The 23,429-nt window shown below is 41.9% G+C and overlaps 2 protein-coding genes across 7 annotated transcripts; one reads left to right on the forward strand and one right to left on the reverse strand.

Annotated features, from left to right (window-relative positions):
• Nucleotides 1-988: 988 nt before the first annotated feature.
• On the reverse strand, nucleotides 989-4,005 carry LOC138631949 (rho-related GTP-binding protein RhoB). The gene has a single exon (XM_069717159.1). It carries the CDS (start codon nucleotides 3,853-3,855, stop codon nucleotides 3,265-3,267), a length of 591 nt encoding a protein of 196 aa, XP_069573260.1. The 5' UTR covers nucleotides 3,856-4,005; the 3' UTR covers nucleotides 989-3,264.
• Nucleotides 4,006-4,524: 519 nt separating this feature from the next.
• Nucleotides 4,525-20,652, forward strand: pum2 (pumilio RNA-binding family member 2). 6 transcript variants are annotated; one of them, XM_069717152.1, is made up of 23 exons: nucleotides 4,525-4,643; nucleotides 6,630-6,993; nucleotides 8,918-8,986; nucleotides 9,678-9,783; nucleotides 10,629-10,816; nucleotides 10,906-11,078; nucleotides 11,426-11,720; nucleotides 11,825-11,918; nucleotides 12,073-12,180; nucleotides 12,298-12,443; nucleotides 13,013-13,133; nucleotides 13,439-13,579; nucleotides 13,775-14,083; nucleotides 14,226-14,453; nucleotides 15,109-15,376; nucleotides 15,543-15,672; nucleotides 15,790-15,924; nucleotides 16,052-16,189; nucleotides 16,555-16,680; nucleotides 16,966-17,037; nucleotides 17,955-18,076; nucleotides 19,010-19,202; nucleotides 19,358-20,652. In XM_069717152.1, the coding sequence occupies exons 2-23, from the start codon at nucleotides 6,643-6,645 to the stop codon at nucleotides 19,487-19,489; spliced, it is 3,645 nt and encodes a 1,214-aa protein (XP_069573253.1). In that variant the 5' UTR covers nucleotides 4,525-4,643; nucleotides 6,630-6,642; the 3' UTR covers nucleotides 19,490-20,652. The 6 variants fall into 6 exon arrangements, with proteins under 6 accessions (XP_069573253.1, XP_069573254.1, XP_069573257.1 ...); XM_069717153.1 differs by having other exon boundaries at nucleotides 15,790-15,918; XM_069717156.1 differs by having other exon boundaries at nucleotides 10,725-10,816.
• The last annotated feature ends 2,777 nt before the right edge of the window (nucleotides 20,653-23,429 follow it).

Here is a 23,429-nt window from a genome sequence, read left to right on the forward strand (position 1 = left end):
TGGGCATAGATAAATAAATACAGTTTGTACTGCATACATGTCTGTGCGTTTCTCGAATTCAACACGACTCTCTAAAAACCTAATTTCTTAGCAATCTTGTAAAAGTACGTTTCAGCTATTGTACTGTGATACACAGTAGTTAGATTTTAATATTCTTCAACGATTTGTGTAATTCTTTTATCCAAGGTATTAAAATCAACTTGCATACACCCATTAGTCATTTGTATCCTCAGTTCTATATTTAGATGAGACGCAAATAGTTTCTGTGACACACATGCTCTCTTTTCACAAAACAATAAGTGCAGATACAGAGCCATTTTGAACGTTGTTAACAATAGTAAAAAGCCAAGCCCTAAAATGTGCTTGCCCTTTAGAATAGTTGACTTCTTCTTTTTCCATTTTTCCAGTAAAAGCTGTTGTCTATGTGTCATCACACGCATTGGTGACATAACTACAACAATTAACTCATAAAAATGCAAAACAACAGTGCACAGGATAAAATCACCATTACAAGTATATGTTTTGCATTTACAATCGTATGTAAAAGTATTGAAATATTATAAGAAAAAACTGATTGTCAGATACTTAAAATTTGAAAAGTAAACATATAAATTAGGAAGTGGCCTCTCATGACTGTTATACTACTTTATACTGTATCCAATTTGGATATAATTATTAATGCTGTAATTCATTATTTTAACGTATTTTATTGTTGCCGGTGGCTGGGTTGTAGCTACTTAGAACTATTTTTTTACTTGGCTGAAGTAAAATGCACAAAATATAAGTGTGAATTATTGTCAAAAGAAAATGCTACAAGATGAACAAAATAACCGATGCAATGAATTCACAAAATATACCACACCAGTTGTAATAATGGCCAATGGATGATGTTTCTTTCCAATATGCTGGAAATAGTGGTAGCTGCAACAGAATGATAATGATCTATCTTTAGTTGGAGGAAAACGAGGCAAAACAATGGAAAAGTGGAGATGGTGACACACATTGACTTTTTTATTGACTTTCCCAGAACAGTTCCATTTGTTCCCTTACATTCTGTATTGTTTTTCCTCCTCAAATTTCCATTGTTTCAAATGTACCATTCTACCAAACAAAGTACCGTGTAATTGCATGAACACTGTCATAATATGATAAACTCTTACAAACATATCAGTTTGGCAAATTCAGTATTTTTCTTCTGTGTTTTTGTAAATTAAAAGAAGATGAAAACTGCACTGTCTGATCAGTGGATAATAACCTGTAAATCAGAGGCACATGAGGGGGGCCACTGTGGGAAAATTAACCAGTCCAGCACAATGCATTCCTGCCCTGTAAGTCAGCAAAAAGCCCAGCAACAGAAGCAGGGAGGAATGTGACTTTTATGCCATCGTAACTCTGGCTGGATTTATGAAAGAAAGAAAAAAAAACACTCTTTGAAACTCAGATGTATCTGTCCTTGGTTGCTTTCTGAATTGCAGAATAATGACATGTTTAAGGCTAAATCAGTCTCGTTTTTTTCCCAGTGAACATTAAAAGAATAACTCAGACAGCAGAACAATCAGGGCTTTACCCTGGATCCCCAGTGTAGCAACAGTCTCTGCAACTGATGTTCATAGGTGTCATCTGAACAATCATGCAAAGGGACAGTTACAGAATACTTTGTGTAGACACAGATCAAACATGAGCTGAATTTATTTAGCAAGTATAAAGTTAATTCGAATTGATTTATTTCTGTTGCCAATAAAGTTTTGGACAAAAAAAAATGGAGGTACATTCACTGTCACAACGGAAGACATTAAGGATGAAAATCAGTATTTCATGTGTTTCTCAACTAATCCGGTTTAACTTTTGTTTTGAACAGAAATCATTACTACTTCACATTTGTTTTTTCTAGTATTTCAAAGGGAACCCCCTTTTTTTAAGTTTATGTACTTATCACAAGACTGTGCTGATAATAACATAGCATGATTAACTTCCACTGAAGTTTTTAATTGCCATTAGATGGCTTAATCCTATATGAGCGTGTGCTATTGGCTCATAAGCAATAGTTTCATGACCCTTTTTGAAGAAAAAAACCACGCTTGACTGAGCAAAGCACTCACATGCCAAACCATCTCACATGCTTAATCTTCTCTTTGAAACATCACCCACATAACTGGAAATGAAGCTGTAGCTAAACATAAAATGTCCAGCAGGTCATCCAAGTCTTTGAGCTGCGTCAGCCAGACGTAGCCTGAACTGTGTGTTCTTCAAATGATTTGGTTCAGGTCAGCTGTAAGGTAAAGTTGTTGTCTAGCTGTACTTCTTCCTTACAGTTCACAAAATCTTTGTATGAACTATTCAATGTGGCCACAGCTAAGTATAAAACATGGGGTAAAAGCATGCTTAGCAAAATTAAAAAAAAAAAAAAACACAGTGAATGTCCAATTTAACCGAGTACTGTCTACCTGATAACTTGAAAACCTACACTCAACAATATGGTTAGCCCTTTTCAAGACCGGCCCATGTGTAGTCTCCTAAACCCGGGATAACATTTGGCCCGTTACATGCCAACTAAAGAAAAAAAATCAGGCATTTTAATACTGCGGACTCAAAAAATAACTTTTTGAATGTGGTTCTAATAGACAAACCTGAGGCAACTGATTTCATTAACTGTAAACATAAGCTAAGCTTTGTCTAGTCAGAAATGGCGTAAAACATCACGAGTACAGAACACTGTGAGCATTGACTTGCAGCTTTATAAAACCTTCTGTGAATAACTATAGTGTCCAGATGCTGTGCAATTTCACAAACTTGATACAGTCATGTTACAAAGTGGACATAAATAACAGTGCAATTTTTCTGCTTTGCTTATTACAAAGTACAACCTCGGCACTAAGGCAGTGGCCCACACAAACACTTTTACACGTAAAAAATATGAGCAATTTAAATTTTGGCTGGCAAGCAGGCCTGTGGAAAGGCCGTGTCAACGCGAGAGGGGGCGCCCAGTGAAATGTGTCCTTTTTACCCCTCCACCAGCAGTCAGACTGGCATCATGTGACCCACAAAGGACATGCTGTAACCGGAGCATTTCACACACACGTCGATATCAGATGATATTCGAGTGCGTTGAAAACGTATTTGCAGTCATTCGTTTTGGTTTAGGTTCAAGCAACCATGGTTACTAGGGAGTGTCCACACTGTGGTCACTGCCCACACATGTCCAGACACTGTCCCAGGCGGAGGAAGCATCCTGTCTGTGCGTCACGGCCCTGCAGACAAGTCAGTTCACATCAAAACACAGCATTTGAGACAACCACCTGATGGTGTTGTTCGTTTTTGCAAAGCTGCCCGTGTTGCCGTTTCGAATACTTCCCAGATGCCATCCTTGGTTTTAGCAGAGCACTCCAGATAGTCATATGCGCCAATGCGCATGGCCATGGCCCGGCCATCCTCTGCTTTCACCGGCTCCAGCTTTAACCGAGACAACTCGTTCTTTACGTTCTCGTCGTTGCGCAGATCTTTCTTGTTGGCCACTAATATGATGGGCACATTCGGGCAAAAGTGCTTCACTTCAGGGACCCACTTCTCAGGGATGTTTTCCAACGAGTCGGGGCTGTCCACGGAGAAGCACATGAGAATGACATCGGTGTCCGGATAGGAGAGTGGGCGCAGCCGGTCGTAGTCCTCCTGTCCAGCTGTGTCCCACAAAGCGAGCTGGACTTGCTTGTTTTCCACTTCGATATCCGCCACGTATGTCTCAAAAACAGTCGGGACGTACACCTCAGGAAACTCGTCTTTGCTGAAGACAATCAGGAGACATGTTTTTCCACATGCGCCGTCCCCCACCACGACAAGTTTCTTCCGTATGTCTGCCATTCCTGCCTTTCCTCTATCGCTCCTTCAAATGTTACATCCAAAACAAAGATGTGTCCTCTCCCTTTGCTTTTATACGCTCAATGACACTGGACATACTTGTCCGACAAGCCGAACCCCTCTAACAACTCCAGAACCTTTACCAGGAACCACTGCGATCTCTTTATAAAGCGCAGGGTGGTTTCCTAAATATAGCAATCCAATCGGAAATAGGGAGGTGAGATCACAGTTTGTAAAGGAAGAGGTGATTGGATCTCATCGGGTTTCCTTATGTAGGAGGGCCATGGACCACGAGGACCCACCCGATCCAGGATCAGCCCAAATCAACCAGTTCTCCCTGCATGATGATGTCTTACGCGGCGTTTTTGTGTAATTCTGATTTTAACCACTCCTCCTATTTAAGCCTTTGTCCTTAAAATACATCCCATAACCGAAACATTATTTTAGCCTTTTCTACGTGTGTTTCTGCTTCGTCCTCACAAATGAATGAGCGCGTGTTCCAATAAACGTCCATTCAAACAAACACGTGTCCAGGTCCCCCGGCTCCTTGATCACATATATCGGATGCTGGAAACAATAAGCGGAGTTGTGTTTTGTGTACAAAAGAAAGGCTCGTTTCACCGACGCGGTCCTCCGCACGGCCGCGCAGTTCCCGGTGCTTCCAGCAGGGGGCAGCAGCAGCGGCGGAGACACGGAGCGGCTCCCCGGACCAGCGCGCTCTCTCTCCGAGGAAACAAACAAGACCGAGTCGGTGACGGCGTGTTTCAGCAGAGACCTCCACACGACGACGCGTGAGTCCTCCTCTTCACAGACCTCCTCCTCACTGATCTCCTCCTCACAGATCTCCTCTTTATTTGTTCTCGGTCGAAGCTTTGAACGAGTGATTTGAAGGCGGTGTGAGTGTTTCCTCTTTTGTTTGTGGGCTCGGGCCCCTCTGGAGGAGCTGGAGGAGCTAGAGGAGCTGGAGGAGCTCGGAGGAGCTCGGAGGAGCTGGAGGAGCTGGAGGAGCTGAGAGGAGCTGGAGGAGCTGGAGGAGCCATGTTGTTCTGTTGTTCCGAGTGTTTGGTTGATGTTACACACAACTTGGCCGCCAGCGCCTGTTAGCTCCTCCGTTAGCCTTCGTGGTTTTATTTGGCTCGTCGTGTTCAGAAAATGTTGTAATTCGAGCGGAGAACCTGATTCGTTCCGCCGGATGTGGAAGTTCACGTGTTTGCTGCCAAACGGGAACGAATCCGCGGATTTGACTTCGATGTTTCACCGACTCACAACAAACAACAGGCCCGCTGCGGAGCGTTAGCTGGTAGCGTTAGCTGGTAGCGTTAGCTGGTAGCATTAGCGGTTAGCATTAGCTGGTAGCATTAGCGGTTAGCTCCGGAGATCGTGATCATTGCCGTGGACGAACGTTAGCTAGCATGTGTTGATGTGACGGGAAGACATTCAGACTTGAAGACATTCAGACTTGAAGACTTGAATGTCCCCCAGAGTTCCGACCTGCTCGACTCGAAGCTTCAGTCTGAACATCTGCGCAGAGATCCCGTTAAACAGGTTAGCTAACGTTAGCTCACTCGTTAGCAGCGGACTCGGTTAGCTGGTCAGGCTAGCACACAATGAGCAGCCTGTTAGCCGGAACAGCGCGTGTGTGTTTATATGTGTTTGTGTTTATGTGTGTTTGTGTTTATGTTTATGTATGTTTATGTTTATGTGTGTTTATGTGAGTGTGTTTATATGTGTGTTTATTGAACTGTTTAATCATCATCGTAGCGTTAGCCTTATGCTAACCAGCTAGCCGTGTTGCTCCTGAGCTAACGACGGCCATTAATCGTTTTGTTCCGTTTCATCAGGAAACTTCACGTCACTTCCGGTTCGACTTCAAAGTCTTCGAGCGAGTAAATATAAAGTCAGAATAACTCCGAGTTAGTTAGTTAGTTAGTTAACATCTCGGAGTTAGCTAGTTAGTATTGCGGAGTTAGTTAGTTAACATCTCGGGAATTAGTTAACATCTTGGAGTTAGTTAGTATCGCGGAGTTAGTTAACATCTCGGAGTTAGTTAGCATCTCGGAGTTAGTTAGTATATCGGAGTTAGTTAGTTAACATCTCGGGAATTAGTTAACATATCGGAGTTAGCTAGTTAGTATCGCGGAGTTAGTTAGTTAACATCTCGGGAATTAGTTAACATCTTGGAGTTAGTTATTATCTTGGAGTTAGTTAACATCTAGGAGTTAGTTAGCATCTCGGAGTTAGTCGAGTCCCAGTGAAGAATTCAATTGTTCCGTTTAGATGAAGGAGTTCCTCCTTTTCATCGGTTCTCCTTCAAAACAGGGTTTGTTTACAGGGTTTGTTTACAGGGTTTGTTTACAGGGTTTGTTTACAGGGTTTGTTTACAGGGTTTGTTTACAGGGCTTGTTTACAGAGTTTGTTTACAGGGTTTGTTTACAGACTCCCGGAGGAGTTTAAAGGCGACCATGGTCACATACTGAACATTGAAGCTTTCATTACAGAAACCTCATGTTGTTCCCACAAAGATTCACACAGTTATAAAAAGACATTTTAATCAAATAACTGACTGTTCTGTGTCATAGAGGAGCTGCAGTAGACTAGTAGACTATTCAGTCATTCTTATATATATATAGATATAGATATATAGTAAACACAGCAGAAAAAGCCTATATCTTTAAAAAAAGAAGAAAAAAAAGACTATATATTTGTGTTTCTAAACTCAATACTGGTCAACTTGAGTGACGCCTACTTGTCTAAATAATCATGTTTTGTTTTTTTAGGCTTTCCCGTGGAATGAGCGTTCCATGCAGCATCCTAGGTATGAATGACGTGGCCTGGCAGGAGACAAGAGTTGGGATGCTGCATGCAAACGGTGCTCCCGAGTCCGGGGTTGTCCGAGTTCATGGCGGCGTGCCCCTAACTACGGTTGGTGGAGCTGGGCAGGTTCCTGGAGGACCACATTTACAGGGCATGGACAGGGGCGCTAACCCTACCCCAGGTACCCCGCAGCCTCCGCTGAGTGGAAGATCTCAGGATGACGCCACGGTCGGATACTTCTTTCAGAGGCAGCCTGGAGAGCAGCTTGTGGGTTGTACACCCAGCAAGCATCGCTGGCCAACTGGAGATGCCAATCATGTTGATCAGGTAAATTGGTCTAATCGGGAGACCAGCCATTGCAATGATATTTAATGTGGTGCAGGTTAGATGGACAGACATTCATCCCAAAGCCCCCACCAAGTTTCACTGAATGTTGTATCAATTATTAAACCAGTTGTTTTTTGTTCACTTGTAATACTTTGTCAGTGGTGGTTTGACAGAGGACTTGTGAGCTTTTGTTTGTTTTGCTTCTGGGGCGATCAAAACAAAACATGAATAACCTGTGTGCTTTCTGTGGGTACATGTTCACAAGTTAGGACTGTTCCAACAGATGTTGAGGTACTGCCAAATGAAGAAAATCTAAATGAACATGAATTCAAGAACGTGCTAATTCTAAATTGAACTCCGCTTGATACCTTGTTAATGGATTTGCACCTGCTCCAGAGCATCGACTCGTTTAAGATGTTGTGTTTGACCAATCAATAACCGCTATGATAATTACGGTTTAAGTTAAATCATCTAGATTAATTTATTCAAATTTTACAAGATGAAATGGGACACAAAATATTGAAAATGCAAACATCAGAGTAAGTGCCTTTATCTTCCAAAGACTTCCTGTGTTGGATCCTCTTGTTTCTTTACTCGAGCTTACTCACTCCTCAGAGCAGAAAAAACAAAGCTGAAAGGTCTTTAAATAATGATGGCACATTTTAGTGCCGCATATATACACACACCATTCAAAGTCATTTATCCCAGCACACACTTGGTGAGAGGTGGAGTACACACTGGACAGATCCCCAGTTCATCACAAGGTTTTGTTAAGAAAACAATAGCATTGCATTAGATTACTGCAACCTCCTCCTTTACAGCCACAAATCCTTGATCGGAGGGCTTTGGTCATTGTGTCAGCACAGCAGGGGTGTGAGTCTCACCATGATAACAGACCCACAGTTGTAGTATGCTCTCTGACAGAATTATAAACTGTTGCGCAGTATTTTGGCATCTGATAATACAAAAAATCTGGATGTTTTTTTTTTACTCAGACCGGACTTCCTGGATTAGATTTGATCTTCTTATAAGCAATACACCCACTTCACCTATCTTGTAACACCAGTAAACTATTTACAAAAAGGCCCCAACTGATTATAATATTTGAAGCTTGGATCTTCTGGGTACAAAGCATCACTGCAAAAAAAAAAAACACAATCTTCTGTGATATTCTGGTTGCTAACTTGTCGGGAAAAAAAATGTTTTAAATGAGCTCACAAAGTATTCAGTTTCATGAATTTTCCCTACAGAGCAACAAGGTTAATCCTCACTTTACAAATCTTCATTTGGGGTTTGTGCAAATTGTGTGTTTTAGATTTCTTTGTTTGGATCCAGTAACTGTGCAAAGGTCCCTGTTCCGTTTGTTTGTTGGGTCCCCATTCCCCAAGCATGTCGGAGACCTTTGCTCAACAGTCTCCATGTACACAGTTGAGTGGGCATAGTGTTGTTGCTTAGCTTGATGAAAAGAAAGATGCTTACTTAGAGGGAGCTTTTCTTGTCCAGAAAATTACAACTTTACTGCTCTCTTTTTCTTTTCTTTTTGCGTTGCAGGTGATGAAAACACTTTAATAGTAAAGTCAGAGTGAACACCTTTTATATTTCACACGCTCTTACAATCGGGACTGTTCACTTTGAAATCCTATGTAAAATGTTCCTGTACTGAGTAAAAGTCTTTCCTTGTCTGATCGACCATGTGAAATGATGCATTGGCCATATTTCATATCAGGCTCTTTTTATTTCACAAAACCAACATGTTAATTAATGTAAAACTAATCAAAATAATTTGAATTGCCTGTCTCGTGGCCTTGTAACAAGTCCCTTTATAGCATTCTATTTACAGTCTAGGATTTTTATTCAAATAATGTTAAATTAAATCTAGTTCATGAATTGTATCTCAAAAACCTTTTTCTTTCCTTTGTCTCAGGTCCGTGCTGCGGATGAGATGAACTATGACTTTCAAGCTCTTGCTTTAGAATCAAGGGGGATGGGAGAGGTAAGAGATTTTCTTCCCTGGTATTAGTCTTTTTCCACACTCTTGTACAGTGTTCAGTCAAGTTGAATATACGTTGGCATGAAAAGTGCCTTTTACACATCTGTATCTGTGTTTCGGAGAACATATTATTGCTGCCCCCGACTAAAGATTGACCTGTTAGACTAGTAGTTGCTCTTGGTTAAAGCTAATAAATCCAATAGTGGACTAGTCATCACACAGGACTGAGAAAGTTGAATAATGACAACCATAGGCATATAATGTTTGGTTGACAGCCCTCAACTTTATTGGAAATTTCACTGGACCAAACTACCTGGGAGCTTCACGCTTGCATTCAGTAAAACCAATTAGAACAGTGTGAGTTGACAGTGAGATTGAATGCCATTCACAAAGTTTCGGCCCAGCTTTACACATGCTACAGCCGACACGAAGACCAGTGTTTTGCCAAAACGTTGTGGGCGGAACTTAAAATTTTGGTTCTAACTGCGAGTATGTGGACATGGAGATTATTCTGGTAGTAATCCACTGGATTACTGCGCAGATCAGACTGGGGAAGTTGTATATCGAAGTCCACACCTCTAGTTTTTAATAGTGGTGTATTTTAAATACCACATAGAACTATGTCATGCAGTATTGTTAGAATTGCTGAGAAAATACAAATGTGTATGTTTTTTTTTTGTTTTTTTTTATATAGCTTTTGCCAGCGAAGAAGCTCTGGGATTCTGATGAGTTGGCCAAGGATGGAAGGAAAGGGATGCTTCTTGGAGAGGAGTGGAGGGACAACGCATGGGGATCATCTCGTAAGTATCTTCTATATCTTTGTCAATATCCATTTAACTTGTTTTTTTTCTAAAGGATTTATTATTTAGTTTTGCTAAATGGAATTTATTCCAGTTTGTTAATTGGGAATAACCCATAGGTTGCATGGTTGCCTTTATGTAACCTGGTTTTTACCCAGATATACCTTTAAAAAAAATATATATATATTTATATTTATATTGTTGGAACTATTTAGATACAGTGGAGAGAGAAAAAGTAAGTACACTCTTTATAATGATGTACATGTATGTATACATTGGTCAGATCTTGATCAGAGTTGTGGTCAGATAGGGCGTTAAAAGCAGCATCATTCAATAGGTGAAGTACGTTGGTGGGAGCATCATGATGTTGGGCTGCTTCTGGATTTGGACATCTTGCCATCATCAAGGGAAAATAAATTCCTAAGAGCCCAGTCCGTAACCCAATCGATTTGGTGTTGAATTACGTCAAGAGCTGTTTACACCAAACATCCCAAGAATAATGTTGGGTTGAAGTTGTCCAGGAAGAACGAACGGTCCAAACTTCCTCCTGAATGTTGTGCAGCTTGATGCACAGCTACAGAAAGCATTTGAGAATATTGCTGCCACTCCTCAGTACATCTAAGGATTCACTTACTTTTTCCACCTGCACTGAATGGTTAATGGATGTGTTCCATTAAGACACCAATTAATTCAATTGTTGTTGTTGTTGTTAACTTAAGCCATGTTTGTCTTTACTTTAGACTCGGATGAAAATCAGATGTCATTTTATGACCTATGAATGCATCAGATAACTGCACAGGGTTCACCTCTCTTACCACTGTATTTGATTACGGCTTTTCATTCAGATCATTCAGTGTCTCAGCCGATCATGGTACAGCGGCGACCAGGCCAGGGTTTCCATGGGAATGGTGACGCGAATTCTGTGCTTTCACCTCGCTCAGAAGGCGGAGGCTTGGGGGTGAGCATGGTGGAGTACGTCCTGAGCTCCTCTCCCGGTGACAAGATGGATGGTCGCTACAGAAATGGTGGCTATGTAAGTCAGTCCTCTCTTTGCCTGGCATATTCTAACTTCATCCTCAAGTTTGGTCGATAGTCTTACTTGGTCTTTTTTCATGAATACAGGGCGGAGGAGATGCTGACCAGGATGGGAGAGAGAAGAGTGATGCACAAGAGAAGGTCTCTCCCTTTGAAGAAGACAAGAGCCCAGAGATGAAGGTGGGAGAGGAGAGTGATGCTGCAAAAGCCAATGGAAGAGGTCTACTAAACGGCATGGACAGAGACTGCAAAGATTTCAAGTAGGTCTTCCTTTTACAGTAACATAAAGAGAACAGATGGAAGTTGTTTAATGCTTTATAACTATGGTGCCTTTCAATTGAAACTCTGAGCTGTAACTTTGTTTTGGTTTTTTTATCCCCTTTTCTGTACCAGCTCTTTTACATAACTGAACTCTGACACATTTTGGCACATTTTAGCATTGTAGTTCAAAACAATGAAGCCTAGACATATTGAAAAAGTCCAACTGAGTTGGGAAATCTACATGCAAAGGCTTATAGTCTCATTGGCGTAGCTAGACTTCCTGTGTGAGGCTAATTTTTGTATGAATATGGTTTACATGCTGATGCTTAAATTCTTTGCTTCCCAGTCCAACCCCTGGAAGCCGTCAAGCTTCTCCTACTGAGGCTGTGGAGAGGATGGGTCCCAATCAGACAGGTTTAGAGATGATGGGACAGCACCACCCCCATGTCCTCCAACAACAGCACCCCGCCCAAAACAAGGTCCAAGCTGAGGACTTCCAGAACCAGGAGGCCCAGAACATGGGAGGTATGGAGCAGCAAGCCGGTGTGGAGTCCTTACAGTTTGATTATGCAGGGAACCAGATTCAGGTGGACTCTTCCGGGACTCCAGTTGGATTGTTTGACTACAGCTCTCAGCAGCAGGTATGTTGAAGCACAAAATTTATTTAATATACAACTATAAGATTGTCCAATAGGTTGTGGTTTTTTATTTGGTATGTTGTTTGTTGTTGTTGTTGTTTTTACAGTTGTTCCAGAGATCTAATGCCCTGACTGTTCAGCAGCTCACTGCAGCTCAGCAACAACAATACGCCCTGGCTGCAGCTCAGCAGCAACATCTCGGTAAGACAGGCTCTTTGTGTAGTACAGTGTGTCATGTAATACATTTAAACTACTTTGTGTCTTAAGTTGTCTCTATCTGTTTGAGTTGCATTGGCTTTTAAATGAGATTTGATATGAAAATTTGAATGACTTTACTCTTCCTCATTTTACTCAGCTGGCCTTGCTCCTGCATTTGTGCCAAATCCTTACATTATTAATGCTGGCCCCCCTGGAACTGACCCCTATACTGCCGCTGGGCTGGCAGCAGCAGCCACGCTTGCAGGTGATCATACAGCACATGCACAACACACCTTTTTCACTCATGAAGCTAATGTGCCAAGTTCTGGGAAACCTTCTCTTTTTAATCTGTTGTGTAAAATGTAACAAATCTTTCTCTCAGGCCCCACAGTTGTTCCACCGCAGTACTATGGTGTTCCTTGGGGTGTGTACCCAGCCAATTTATTCCAACAACAGGCTGCATCTTCTGCCAATCACTCAGCTAATCAGCAAGCATCCAATCAGGGACCAGGACCTGGCCAACAGCAGGTAGGAATGGTTTACGTATTTAACCCAGCCGCTTTCTCACAAATTTTGTCCAAGTTGAAATATTGTTTTCATTTATCATCTTACCCTGTGTGATTTTATATGAATGTTGTGCTTCAGGGTGCTTTTTTAGTAAAACTTTTTATAATGTATGTGAAGACCATGTTCTCTCATGCAAAAAAAAAACAAAAAAACAGAAGGGCCCATGAATACTCAAAATATTTGTTAAATTTAGAATAGTTTTGTCTTTGTATCTTTGGGTTCAAAGTGAGTAGTCTTGATTGGAAAAAAAATATATTTCACATTATTCTTGTGCACCCGTCAGTTACATTCAAAATGTGGTAATTGTTCTCAGGTTGTTTGTTTATGTTGCCAGGCAACTGTTAAATCTGAACAAGCCAAACAGACTTTTCTGGTGAAGCACATGAGCTGTTCCTCATTTAGTCACATGTATTTACAAAAAATGTTTTAAAACCAAGTTGAGAGAGGCACTGATTGCAGAATACACCTGATGACTTTTGTTGCTGTACAATGCAGTGTTGGTGTGATCGTATCTTTACCATTTTCTCAAGGTGATGCGCACGGGAAACAACCAGCGACCTCTTACGCCTGGACAAGGCCAACAGAGTCAGCAGGAATCTTTAGCTGCAGCAGCTGCTGCAAATCCTGCATTGGCATATGCAGGAATGTCCGGTTAGTAGAAGACTTCATACAACCACCATACCACAATTTAGCCAAAGACAGTAACAGCCAAATTATCTTTATTGTTTGATGTTAGGTATTTTTTGTGGGTTTTTTTTTTCAATTTACTTACATTTATTTTTATTTATAACATTTGACACAATCATCCTCAATTCAATTCCCAATCCTCCATCCAGAAAGGAATTTTTAAAGATATTGAGAAGTAATGTAGTCATCTGTTTGAAATTTATTGTATAGTAATATTAGTAATGTAGTCATCTGTAAGTACTGACTGCTCTTGATCCCTCTCGCCTCAGGTTATCAGGTATTGGCGCCTGCAGCCTACTATGACCAGACTGGAGCCCTGGTGATGGGCCCCGGTGCCCGAACTGGTCTTGGTGGGCCTGTTCGTCTAGTCCAGACCCCTCTCCTTATCAACCCTGCCGCAGCACAGGCTGGTAAGAACTAATCTAGTGCATTATAGATAATTTTGTGGATGCTGGGAATCATTAATATTTCAAATCCCATCTGTAGCCATTCAATCAATTTAAGGATTTAAAACTTGGGAATGACACCCATCCACTCCTCCCTCCTCTTCCTTGAGTCGTACCCCTTATCTCACCTACCTCACACTCTTCCCTTCTCTCCATCAGCCGCAGCAGCAGCGTCTGCATCTGGCTCCGGTAACAACATGTCTGGTCCTCCAGCCAACGGCATGTACCGCTCAATGCCTCAGCCCCAGCAGCAGCAGCAGCAGCAGCAGGCTCCCCCACCCAGCAGTGGCCTGCCCTCCAGCTCATTCTACGGCTCTGGATCTGTCCCGAACACCTCCCAGAGCAGCTCCCTTTTCTCACACACTTCTGCTGCCCCTCCACCACAAAGCTCGTCCCTGGGCTTCAGCAGCACTGGCGGTTCTCTGGGTGTCGGCCTGGCCTCTGCTCTTGGAGGCTTTGGTTCTTCTGGTCAGTGGTTAATCTACAAACTACGTAAAGAAAGACACAGTTTTGGTTTTTTTAAGTTTCTCTGATTACTATCTTAATATATTTTGGTTCGCAGATTACATTGCGCCTTTCTTAAACTGGTTCTTGATGATCTTTCTTGCAGTATCCAGCTCTACCAGTAGCAGTGTATCTCGCAGGGACTCCCTGTTGGCAAGTTCTGACCTATACAAACGCGGTGGCAGCAGTTTAACTCCCATTGGCCAGCCGTTTTACAACAGCCTGGGTTACTCCTCTTCACCAAGCCCCATTGGCCTGACACCAGGTCACTCCCCACTAACTCCTCCACCTTCTCTGCCCTCCTCTCATGGATCCACTTCCAGCCTTCATCTAGGTAAGCTTAAAGATCCCTAACAAACATGGTTTATGGCCGATTTCCAAAACACCACAAAGTTGAATTACCCAGTTACGATTTTTTTTTTTTTTAATGACATGTACTACTCCTCCTCCTCCTCCTTTAAGAAATCTTTGTATATGTAATATTCAGTATTAGTAAAAAAAAATTAAAAAAAATCGCAATATATGTGTGCTCAGGGTATAACTTTCCACATCATCCTTGTGTACGTTGGATTTCTGACCACAATTAGGTTTGCTCAACACGTGAGTCCTACAGCCATACTTGTCTTTGTCTTAAACTCAGATTTTAGGTGAGCATAGAGAACCTTTACTCCCTCATTTGATGAATGTGAAAACAACTTTCAAGTGTCAATATCTGTGCACATACCGTACCACTATTCATTTATTCATCATAGAGGAGGAAATGTACTTTTACACAGAGCCTCGTCGGGTTGATTTTGTTCCCCGTCCCTCACTTTGAAATTGATTTGAGAGCACATATTTTAATGGTAACATTATGTTGTCAGTTTGAATGTTAAATTTATTTGGGTTCACTCACTATTCAGGACCACAAAAAATGTCCTGTTATATTTGACATTTTATTGAAAATCACAACAATGTCCTATCATAATGTGTATCACTGTGCAATCCAGGTGGCCTGACAAATGGCAGCGGGCGTTACATTTCTGCAGCTCCTGGAGCTGAAGCCAAATACCGGAGCACCGGTGGCACGTCCAGTCTGTTCAATTCCAGCAGCCAGCTGTTCCCTCCCTCTCGGCCCCGCTACAGTCGCTCTGATGTCATGCCGTCCGGACGCAGCCGCCTACTGGAAGACTTTAGGAACAACCGCTTCCCGAACCTTCAACTTCGTGACCTGCCGGGACACATGGTTGAGTTCTCTCAAGACCAGCATGGATCCAGGTAACCGATCTGCTTTCTGGATTAAAAATGCCACTTTAGTATCGAATCTCCAAGTTTTAGATCTCACAAAATGTTAAACTTACTAAAAGCGTAAATTGTGTTGAACTGAAATCTGACTTATTTCTTTATTCTCTCTCAACCCTTTGTTGCGATCTCGTCCTTCTAGATTCATCCAACAGAAGCTAGAGAGGGCCACTCCTGCTGAGAGGCAGATGGTGTTTGGAGAGATTCTGCAAGCAGCATACCAACTGATGACTGATGTATTTGGGAACTATGTCATCCAAAAGTTCTTTGAGGTTGGGACTCTTTAATATTTTGTCCTAGTACCTTTTCTCTAACGCACAATATATACTATAAAAGAGCTTACTTTCTTCAGCATGTATGCAAAATGTTTTGTGTTTGGTGTCATGCAGTTTGGAAGTGCAGATCAGAAGCTGGCTTTGGCAACACGTATTCGTGGGCACGTCCTCCCGCTGGCTTTGCAGATGTATGGTTGCAGGGTCATTCAAAAAGCCTTGGAGTCCATTTCCTCAGACCAGCAGGTAATTGTAAGTGAGATTTCACTACTTTTTAACAGTTGTTACTTTTCGGTGTCTCATCAATCCAACATTTTTAAAACATTCAATTAAAACACGGTGACAATTTCACCTCCATTGCCTAATCTCTTCCTTTCAGAGCGACATTGTCCGTGAGCTGGACGGCCACGTGTTGAAGTGCGTGAAGGACCAGAATGGGAACCATGTGGTGCAGAAGTGCATTGAATGCGTCCAGCCTCAGGCGCTTCAGTTCATTATTGATGCCTTCCAGGGACAGGTGGGTTTGTCATTATGAGAAATGGCTCCAGTGCGAGTAATTGTTTTGATAACCTACATTTGAGCAGTCGGAAGTGGAAATTGAAATTATTATTCATTATTCCTGTATCTAAATTCACTTTGGTTTATGTTGTTTTCTTGCCTATTTAGTTTTAACTTGTTGTCCTTATGTACCGTTTGTTTGATAGTTCTTTAGTGTTGTTGACATAAAAGGTTTTCTAATAAAAGAATCAGTCTGAGGCTAAAAATGGAGATGAGGTGCATCATCAGGTTCCCCTTTAATCCAGTTCAGTGCAGCACTATTATTGTAGTTGCTGTGAAACTGCCTCTGTATTGATCTGTTCTCGCTTTTACCTCATTTTGCAGGTGTTTGTGCTTTCCACACATCCCTATGGCTGCAGAGTTATCCAAAGGATTTTGGAGCACTGCACCCAGGAGCAAACTCTGCCCATTCTGGAGGAGCTGCATCAGCACTCTGAACAGCTGGGCCAGGTGAGCACATCTGTCTGTCTGCCATTTCAAAACCCACACTGATTACAGATGTAATTTTAATGTTTCCTAGATGTGACTGCTCACTGTTGAGATGTGTTTCGTGTATTTGCATGTCTCCTTCATGTTTGAACATTTCATATTTTTAGCCTGTCATTGTTCCTGTGTAGTTGTGGTCTGCTAAGTGTAAAGTGTAAGGATGAATGTAATTGTACTGTTAGCTGTCATTACATCTGGCATATGTGATTATTTAAACATCCACCCTGCCCCCTCACTTATTCCATCTAGAAATATCAAGGCGTATCATTGGAGATGACACCCAAAACATATTATACAGTGTCCCGTGATGCACTGTTCAAGGTCAGAGCAATTTGCCTCTCTCGCAGATGTCCCCGTGCTCCCTTCCTCTTTCCTCTTCTTTTTTTTTTTTTTTTTTTTAATATATCTTTTCTTCTGTAAAGAATCTAATTTAACATTTAGATAGCTGTCCAACTCTGAACTTTTACAGGCCTTTCCTAACCCACTGAGCCGCCTCTTCCTGCCTTTACCCCACTCTTGCTTTATGCCACCGAGGATTCACAAGTCTTATCTGCTGGCTGATGAGCCCTCTTTTGCCTGCAGCGTTTTCTGATCAATCTGTTTTTCTCTTTTTGGCTTCATTTCACTGAAATTGTAATTGTTTGATAAAAGTTTTCTGACTTTGAAACTCATTGGACAAACAAATTGATAATAAGTAGTGCTTAAAGCACTTCACCTTACGGTCCAAGAGCAGCATAATGCTGGTTCTTGTTAAAACAGATTGACAGGAAAAGGATTTGTCGGCAAATACTTTAAAGTAAAGGTGGAGATCACATTACCTATTTAACAAGATTGACAATTGAATGCTGTTATTTGTTGCTTGGTCAGGTGAGTTCTTGTCTCCACCTTGTCACACTAAAATTACACCCATAACTGTCTATCACCCATTTCTGAAGGGGCAAAGATGCTATTGGTTGTGTTGTCTGGTCAACAACGCTCCAAACCAGCAGCATCTCTTTTGTCTGACCTTCCGCAGTGATGGCGTAAGGGTATTTGCAACACTACAAGTGGGGGTGTCACTCATTCGTCGGCTTTTCGTCGTAGAGATGCATGATTATCTCGCACCAATTAAGACCAGTGGTGAAACTAGTGCATGAGTATCAATCAGATTAAAGGGTGTCTCATTGATTCTTTATGCTCAATAGTGTAACTGTTGAAATGGCTTTACTCTGGTATTACCCCTCCGCTGCCTCCTGCAGGATCAGTACGGTAACTACGTCATTCAGCACGTGTTGGAACACGGCAGGCCAGAAGACAAGAGCAAGATAGTGGCGGAGGTTCGCGGGAAGGTTCTTCTTCTGAGCCAGCATAAATTTGCAAGGTAAGTTTTCATGTCCTGGGAGAGAAGCTGATTTTGTCGAGGACAACCTTTTACCTGTATATGCTTACAGATGTTTCATGAATCCATACACAATCATTTATTTATGTATTACATAGCAGACTCGACTATATGTTGCTACAAATTTTAGTATCCCTAACACTGTAACCAGAAACTTTAATACGACACGTGCAACAATGTTATGACGTACTCCAAGTTGACCACAAGCACATGACGTGCTGTAGCGAAAAAATTTCCCCTCGGTGATTAATAAAGTAAATACCTACCTACCATACCTACCTACCTACCTACCTGACAGGCTTAAGGTAACAAGCAGGTGAACGGTGTTATGAGTCAGTATGGCATGACACGACACGACATGTTCCCAGGGTCTGTGCGAAGAGGCAAATTAGTATTACTCGTATTTAAAATGGTCTTAAAACTCTGGGACATTTTACATTTTTTACTACCTGAATTTAATTCTCTCATAACAAATTAGTTAAACTGAATTTTTTTTTTTTGTAGGTAAAATGTGCAGTGTAAAGGTCACAAACACCAACAATGAACAAGTAAATTGTACACAATCATATCAACTGATCTAATTAACTTGGATTACAGGACACCTCATTTTGTTTGGGTTCCCCCTAATCTTTGTCATACGGCTTTAAGTCCTGCCGTTGCCCTGCCGCTCCTCCGTAAACATCAAAAAAGGAACAAAGATGTATTTCCAATATGCCTTGTGTTCTCATTAGTTTATACACACTCCATGTCAGGTCCCAAATACAACACACAAAATCGTATTACTAAACAAAGGAACGGCACTCTTGGTTATCTGGTAGGAACACTGATATTAATCATCGTCCCTGACCGGCCATCTCTTTGACTCCGTCCGCTCAGTTCTGAACTGGTGAGTAACCGTAGCTTGTTTTTCCTCAGTAATGTCGTGGAGAAGTGTGTGATCCACTCTTCGCGTGCAGAGAGAGCTCTGCTGATTGACGAAGTGTGCTGCCAGAAAGACGGGCCCCACAGCGCCTTGTACACCATGATGAAGGACCAGTACGCCAACTACGTCGTCCAAAGAATGATTGACATGGCAGAACCTGCTCAGCGTAAAATCATCATGCACAAGGTGAGTCCATCACTAACCTTTTCAAAAGTTACAGGTTGTTTTCAAACACAGATGTTTCATATTTTGCCTCTCAGATGTGTTGATATAAATTCAAGTCAGCCTTTTCAGATGAGGCCAGATTGACTTGAATTTGCTGACCTTCTCGTCTTTCTTAGATCCGGCCTCACATTGCCACTTTGCGCAAGTACACCTACGGGAAGCACATTCTGGCCAAGCTCGAAAAGTACTACATGAAGAGCGGATCGGAACTGGGTCCCATCGGTGGCCCCACGAATGGCCTCATGTAGTCGCGTTGAGTCACGTTCCCCTGAAGAAGTGGAGGAAGTAGGAGCCCCAAACCCCCCCTGTTCTGTGAGAGATGCTCCTTAGCCATAGAGGTTAGCCTTCGACGCCCTCTGTCATCCCATTTTTGGGGGGAATTACCAAAAAAAAAAGAAGAGAAAAAAGACAAGTCAACTTCACCTAAGAACGCTGTGACAACTGACCCCTGCCACTCTGCCACCCCTGATGCAGGCCCCCAGCGTGGCCCCCAGCGTGGCCCCCAGCGTGGCCCCCAGCGTGGCCCCCAGCGTGGCCCCCAGCGTGGCCCCCAGCGTGGCCCCCAGGGGACTCGCAGTCAGCAGGCTGTTTTTTTTTCTTTTGTTTTGTTTTGTTTTCTTCTCCTGGGTAAAGCACAAGCCCATTGTTAATGATGTAATTGATGTATTTGACTGGTTTTCATATTATCTTGTACATTTAGTTTTTTACCTTGTAAATTCTCTGTAGAAAAAAACAAACTTATTACACATTTGCTGAAATTTAAAATTCTTACAATTAACACCAGCAAGTGACTTTCTAAGGCTAAACTGAGTGATCCTTTTAAAATACAATTCCATCTGTTTTTGTAACACAACTTATTATGTCAGCTGTTCTAATTAAGTCCAGGCAATTGAATATTATATTTGTATATTATCCCACGCACAGTAACGTGTTTTCCCATGCCAAAGCAGCTGATGGATAAGTTTTCGAATAGCACTACATAGTATGGATGGATATAAACGCCGCCGTCCACGGGCGAGTACTATGTGTCACGTGCCACAGTCACGCAGAGGTCTTCAAGACTGGTTTGCTAGCTTTGGCTGTGGGGATTGGTGCTTTAGTCTCGGGTAGTGTTTTCCAATGGTGGCTTTTTCTTGCCTCCTATTCCAGACTTGGTGGGAGCGTATGTTTACCCCAGCAGCTCGCAGTATGCCAGATGTTTCGGTACTATCTATTACAGACCGGCAAACCTGAGCGGCTGCATCCGCTGAGCCCCATTTGAGCCGTCTTACTTTCCCTCATCCAGGTGATCACTTGGGGTTTACGCAAGAAAAACGCTACCGTGAACTTATAGAAGCAGAGCATGAGGTTTGGTTGTACAGCGGGCGTGTGACCTGGTTTAATCTTAACGTGAAATGACCATAGGGGGGGTGGGGGCTTTTTGTGGGGATAGTGGGGGCGGGAGCGGGGTATGCGTTGGCATGCTGTGACAGGTTTTAATCCTTGGAATGATTTTTTTCTTTTTCATGTTTTGTGTAACATCTTATCTGTCTTGTAGTTTGAGATGAACACTGCCCTAGAAAAACGGTATCTTTATGTACTGAATAATCATCTCTTGCGTAGAAATAGTTTAGCAATGTATAGCATCTTTATGTATGAGTAAATTGTTGCTTTTGGGTTTAGGGGGGCTTGCAGCAATGATGGGACCCCCACCGCCTGAAGGTCAGAGCAGTCCAGAAAAAATGTTGTGGAGTGGAGTTTATCCCAGTAAATGAACTAGAACTAGAGGCATAAGTTGAAGAAAGGGATGTTGAAAGAACCTTTTTTTTTAATGGTTCTGTTTTTGTTTATACATTTGTTTTCTTTTTGGTTGGTTATGCAAGTGCATTGATGGAGGCTGGTGGGGCCATCAAAAGCTATACAATTCACCTGTAATGCTCGTAGTGATGGCTTCTTTGCTTCATATGAATTGTAGAATACATGTAGTATATGTGCAGTTAATAAGTGTAAGATTATTAGTTTAACTGAAAAAAATGTCTAGTCGTGGTGTTTGACAGGCCTTGCTCTAAATTTGTAGTGATGCTTTTATTTCGTCTGTACAGTTGTACATTTGTAAACGTTTATGCTGTAAATGGGATGTCTTTTACACTTTTTGGGGAGAAAAAGGCAAAAATGTGCATTTAGATGTGTGTATATTCATCACTCCTTTCCCCTTGAATATAATGTATACAGTTTTATTTGATCAAGTGTTATTTTAAAAAAAAAAAATCTTTATGGCTTCACAATCTGGCAAGGTTTTTGTTTTTAATCTGTTATGTGAAAGGCCAGCCTCTATTTGTACTGAAGCTGTAACATCCACTGTTGATAGTCTTTCTGAAGTGTGACAGTTTAAAAAGGAAAAGTAAAACACTCTGTACTAAAAATGAGGCTGCATTTAGTCCTCTCTGCTACCATGGAAACTTCACAGGATATGACAAGAATTATTTTTGTACAGAAGAGTGCTGTATTTTGGAACAGCCGACTACCTTGTAAGCAAAAGCAATGTAAAATATTGTCAATTATATAAATATGAACATATGAGTTTTGTCACACTGTCAAAGTCATGTACATTTTCAGGTGGCCTTATGTACATTTCCAGATGTTAGATGAAGAAAACAAACTCATTTTTGGAAGCAGAATTGTGACTATGTATGATTAAACTGTTCTTCTAACATTTGAGCTGCATTGTTGTGCTTTTTCTCATGTTTGATTTTGTGGTAACGATTAAAGTCGTTTTCAGAAACAGGAATTAAATTAATTCCACTGTCTGTGCCGGAAATAGTTAACGTGTAATTTACTACATTTCAGAAGAAATGAAGTGTACAGTGGGTACGGAAAGTATTCAGACCCCTTTACATTTTTCACTCTTTGTTTCATTGCAGCCATTTGCTAAAATCAAAAAAGTTCATTTTATTTCTCATTAATGTACACTCAGCACCCCATGTTGACAGAAAAAAACAGAAATGTAGAAATTTGTGCAAATTTATTAAAAAAGAAAAACTGAAATATCACATGGTCATAAGTATTCAGACCCTTTGCTGTGACACTCATATTTAACTCACATGCTGTCCATTTCTTCTGATCCTCCGTGAGATGGTTCTACTCCTTCATTGGAGTCCAGCTGTGTTTAATTAAACTGATTGGACTTGATTAGGAAAGGCACACACCTGTCTATATAAGACCTTACAGCTCACAGTGCATGTCAGAGCAAATGAGAATCATGAGGTCGAAGGAACTGTCCAAGGAGCTCAGAGACAGAGTTGTGGCAAGGCACAGATCTGGCCAAGGTTACAACATAATTTCTGCAGCACTCAAGGTTCCTAAGAGCACAGTGGCCTCCATAATCCTTAAATGGAAGAAGTTTGGGACGACCAGAACTCTTCCTAGACCTGGCCGTCCAGCCAAACTGAGCAATCGTGGGAGAAGAGCCTTGGTGAGAGAGGTAAAGAAGAACCCAAAGATCACTGTGGCTGAGCTCCAGAGATGCAGTAGGGAGATGGGAGAAAGTTCCACAAAGTCAACTATCACTGCAGCCCTCCACCAGTCGGGGCTTTATGGCAGAGTGGCCCGACGGAAGCCTCTCCTCAGTGCAAGACATATGAAAGCCCGCATAGAGTTTGACAAAAAACACATGAAGGACTCCCAGACTATGAGAAATAAGATTCTCTGGTCTGATGAGACCAAGATTGAACTTTTTGGCGTTAATTCTAAGCGGTATGTGTGGAGAAAACCAGGCACTGCTCATCACCTGCCCAATACAATCCCAACAGTGAAACATGGTGGTGGCAGCATCATGCTATGGGGGTGTTTTTCAGCTGCAGGGACAGGATGACCGGTTGCAATTGAAGGAAAGATGAATGCAGCCAAGTACAGCGATATCCTGGAAGAAAACCTCTTCCAGAGTGCTCTGGACCTCAGACTGGGCCGAAGGTTCACCTTCCAACAAGACAATGACCCGAAGCACACAGCTAAAATAACAAAGGAGTGGCTTCAGAACAACTCTGTGATCATTCTTGACTGGCCCAGCCAGAGCCCTGACCTAAACCCAATGGAGCATCTCTGGAGAGACCTGAAAATGTCTGTCCACCAACGTTCACCATCCAACCTGACGGAACTGGAGAGGATCTGCAAGGAAGAATGGCAGAGGATCCCCAAATCCAGGTGTGAAAA

Source organism: Brachyistius frenatus, unplaced genomic scaffold (assembly GCF_029030835.1).
Source record: "Brachyistius frenatus isolate BFR_SWC_R1_liver_20210118 unplaced genomic scaffold, ASM2903083v1 Contig_169, whole genome shotgun sequence".
Lineage (NCBI taxonomy): Eukaryota > Metazoa > Chordata > Actinopteri > Embiotocidae > Brachyistius > Brachyistius frenatus.

Bases quoted from the DNA above. Each gene is read 5' to 3' on its own strand.
- pum2 (XM_069717157.1), top strand. From the start codon at position 5,324: ATGTCCCCCAGAGTTCCGACCTGCTCGACTCGAAGCTTCAGTCTGAAC. The intron at 12,181-12,297 runs GTGATCATACAG...TCTTTCTCTCAG, and splicing joins AGCAGCAGCCACGCTTGCAG to GCCCCACAGTTGTTCCACCG. The intron at 15,673-15,789 runs GTTGGGACTCTT...GGTGTCATGCAG, and splicing joins TCATCCAAAAGTTCTTTGAG to TTTGGAAGTGCAGATCAGAA.
- LOC138631949 (XM_069717159.1), bottom strand. From the start codon at position 3,855: ATGGCAGACATACGGAAGAAACTTGTCGTGGTGGGGGACGGCGCATGT.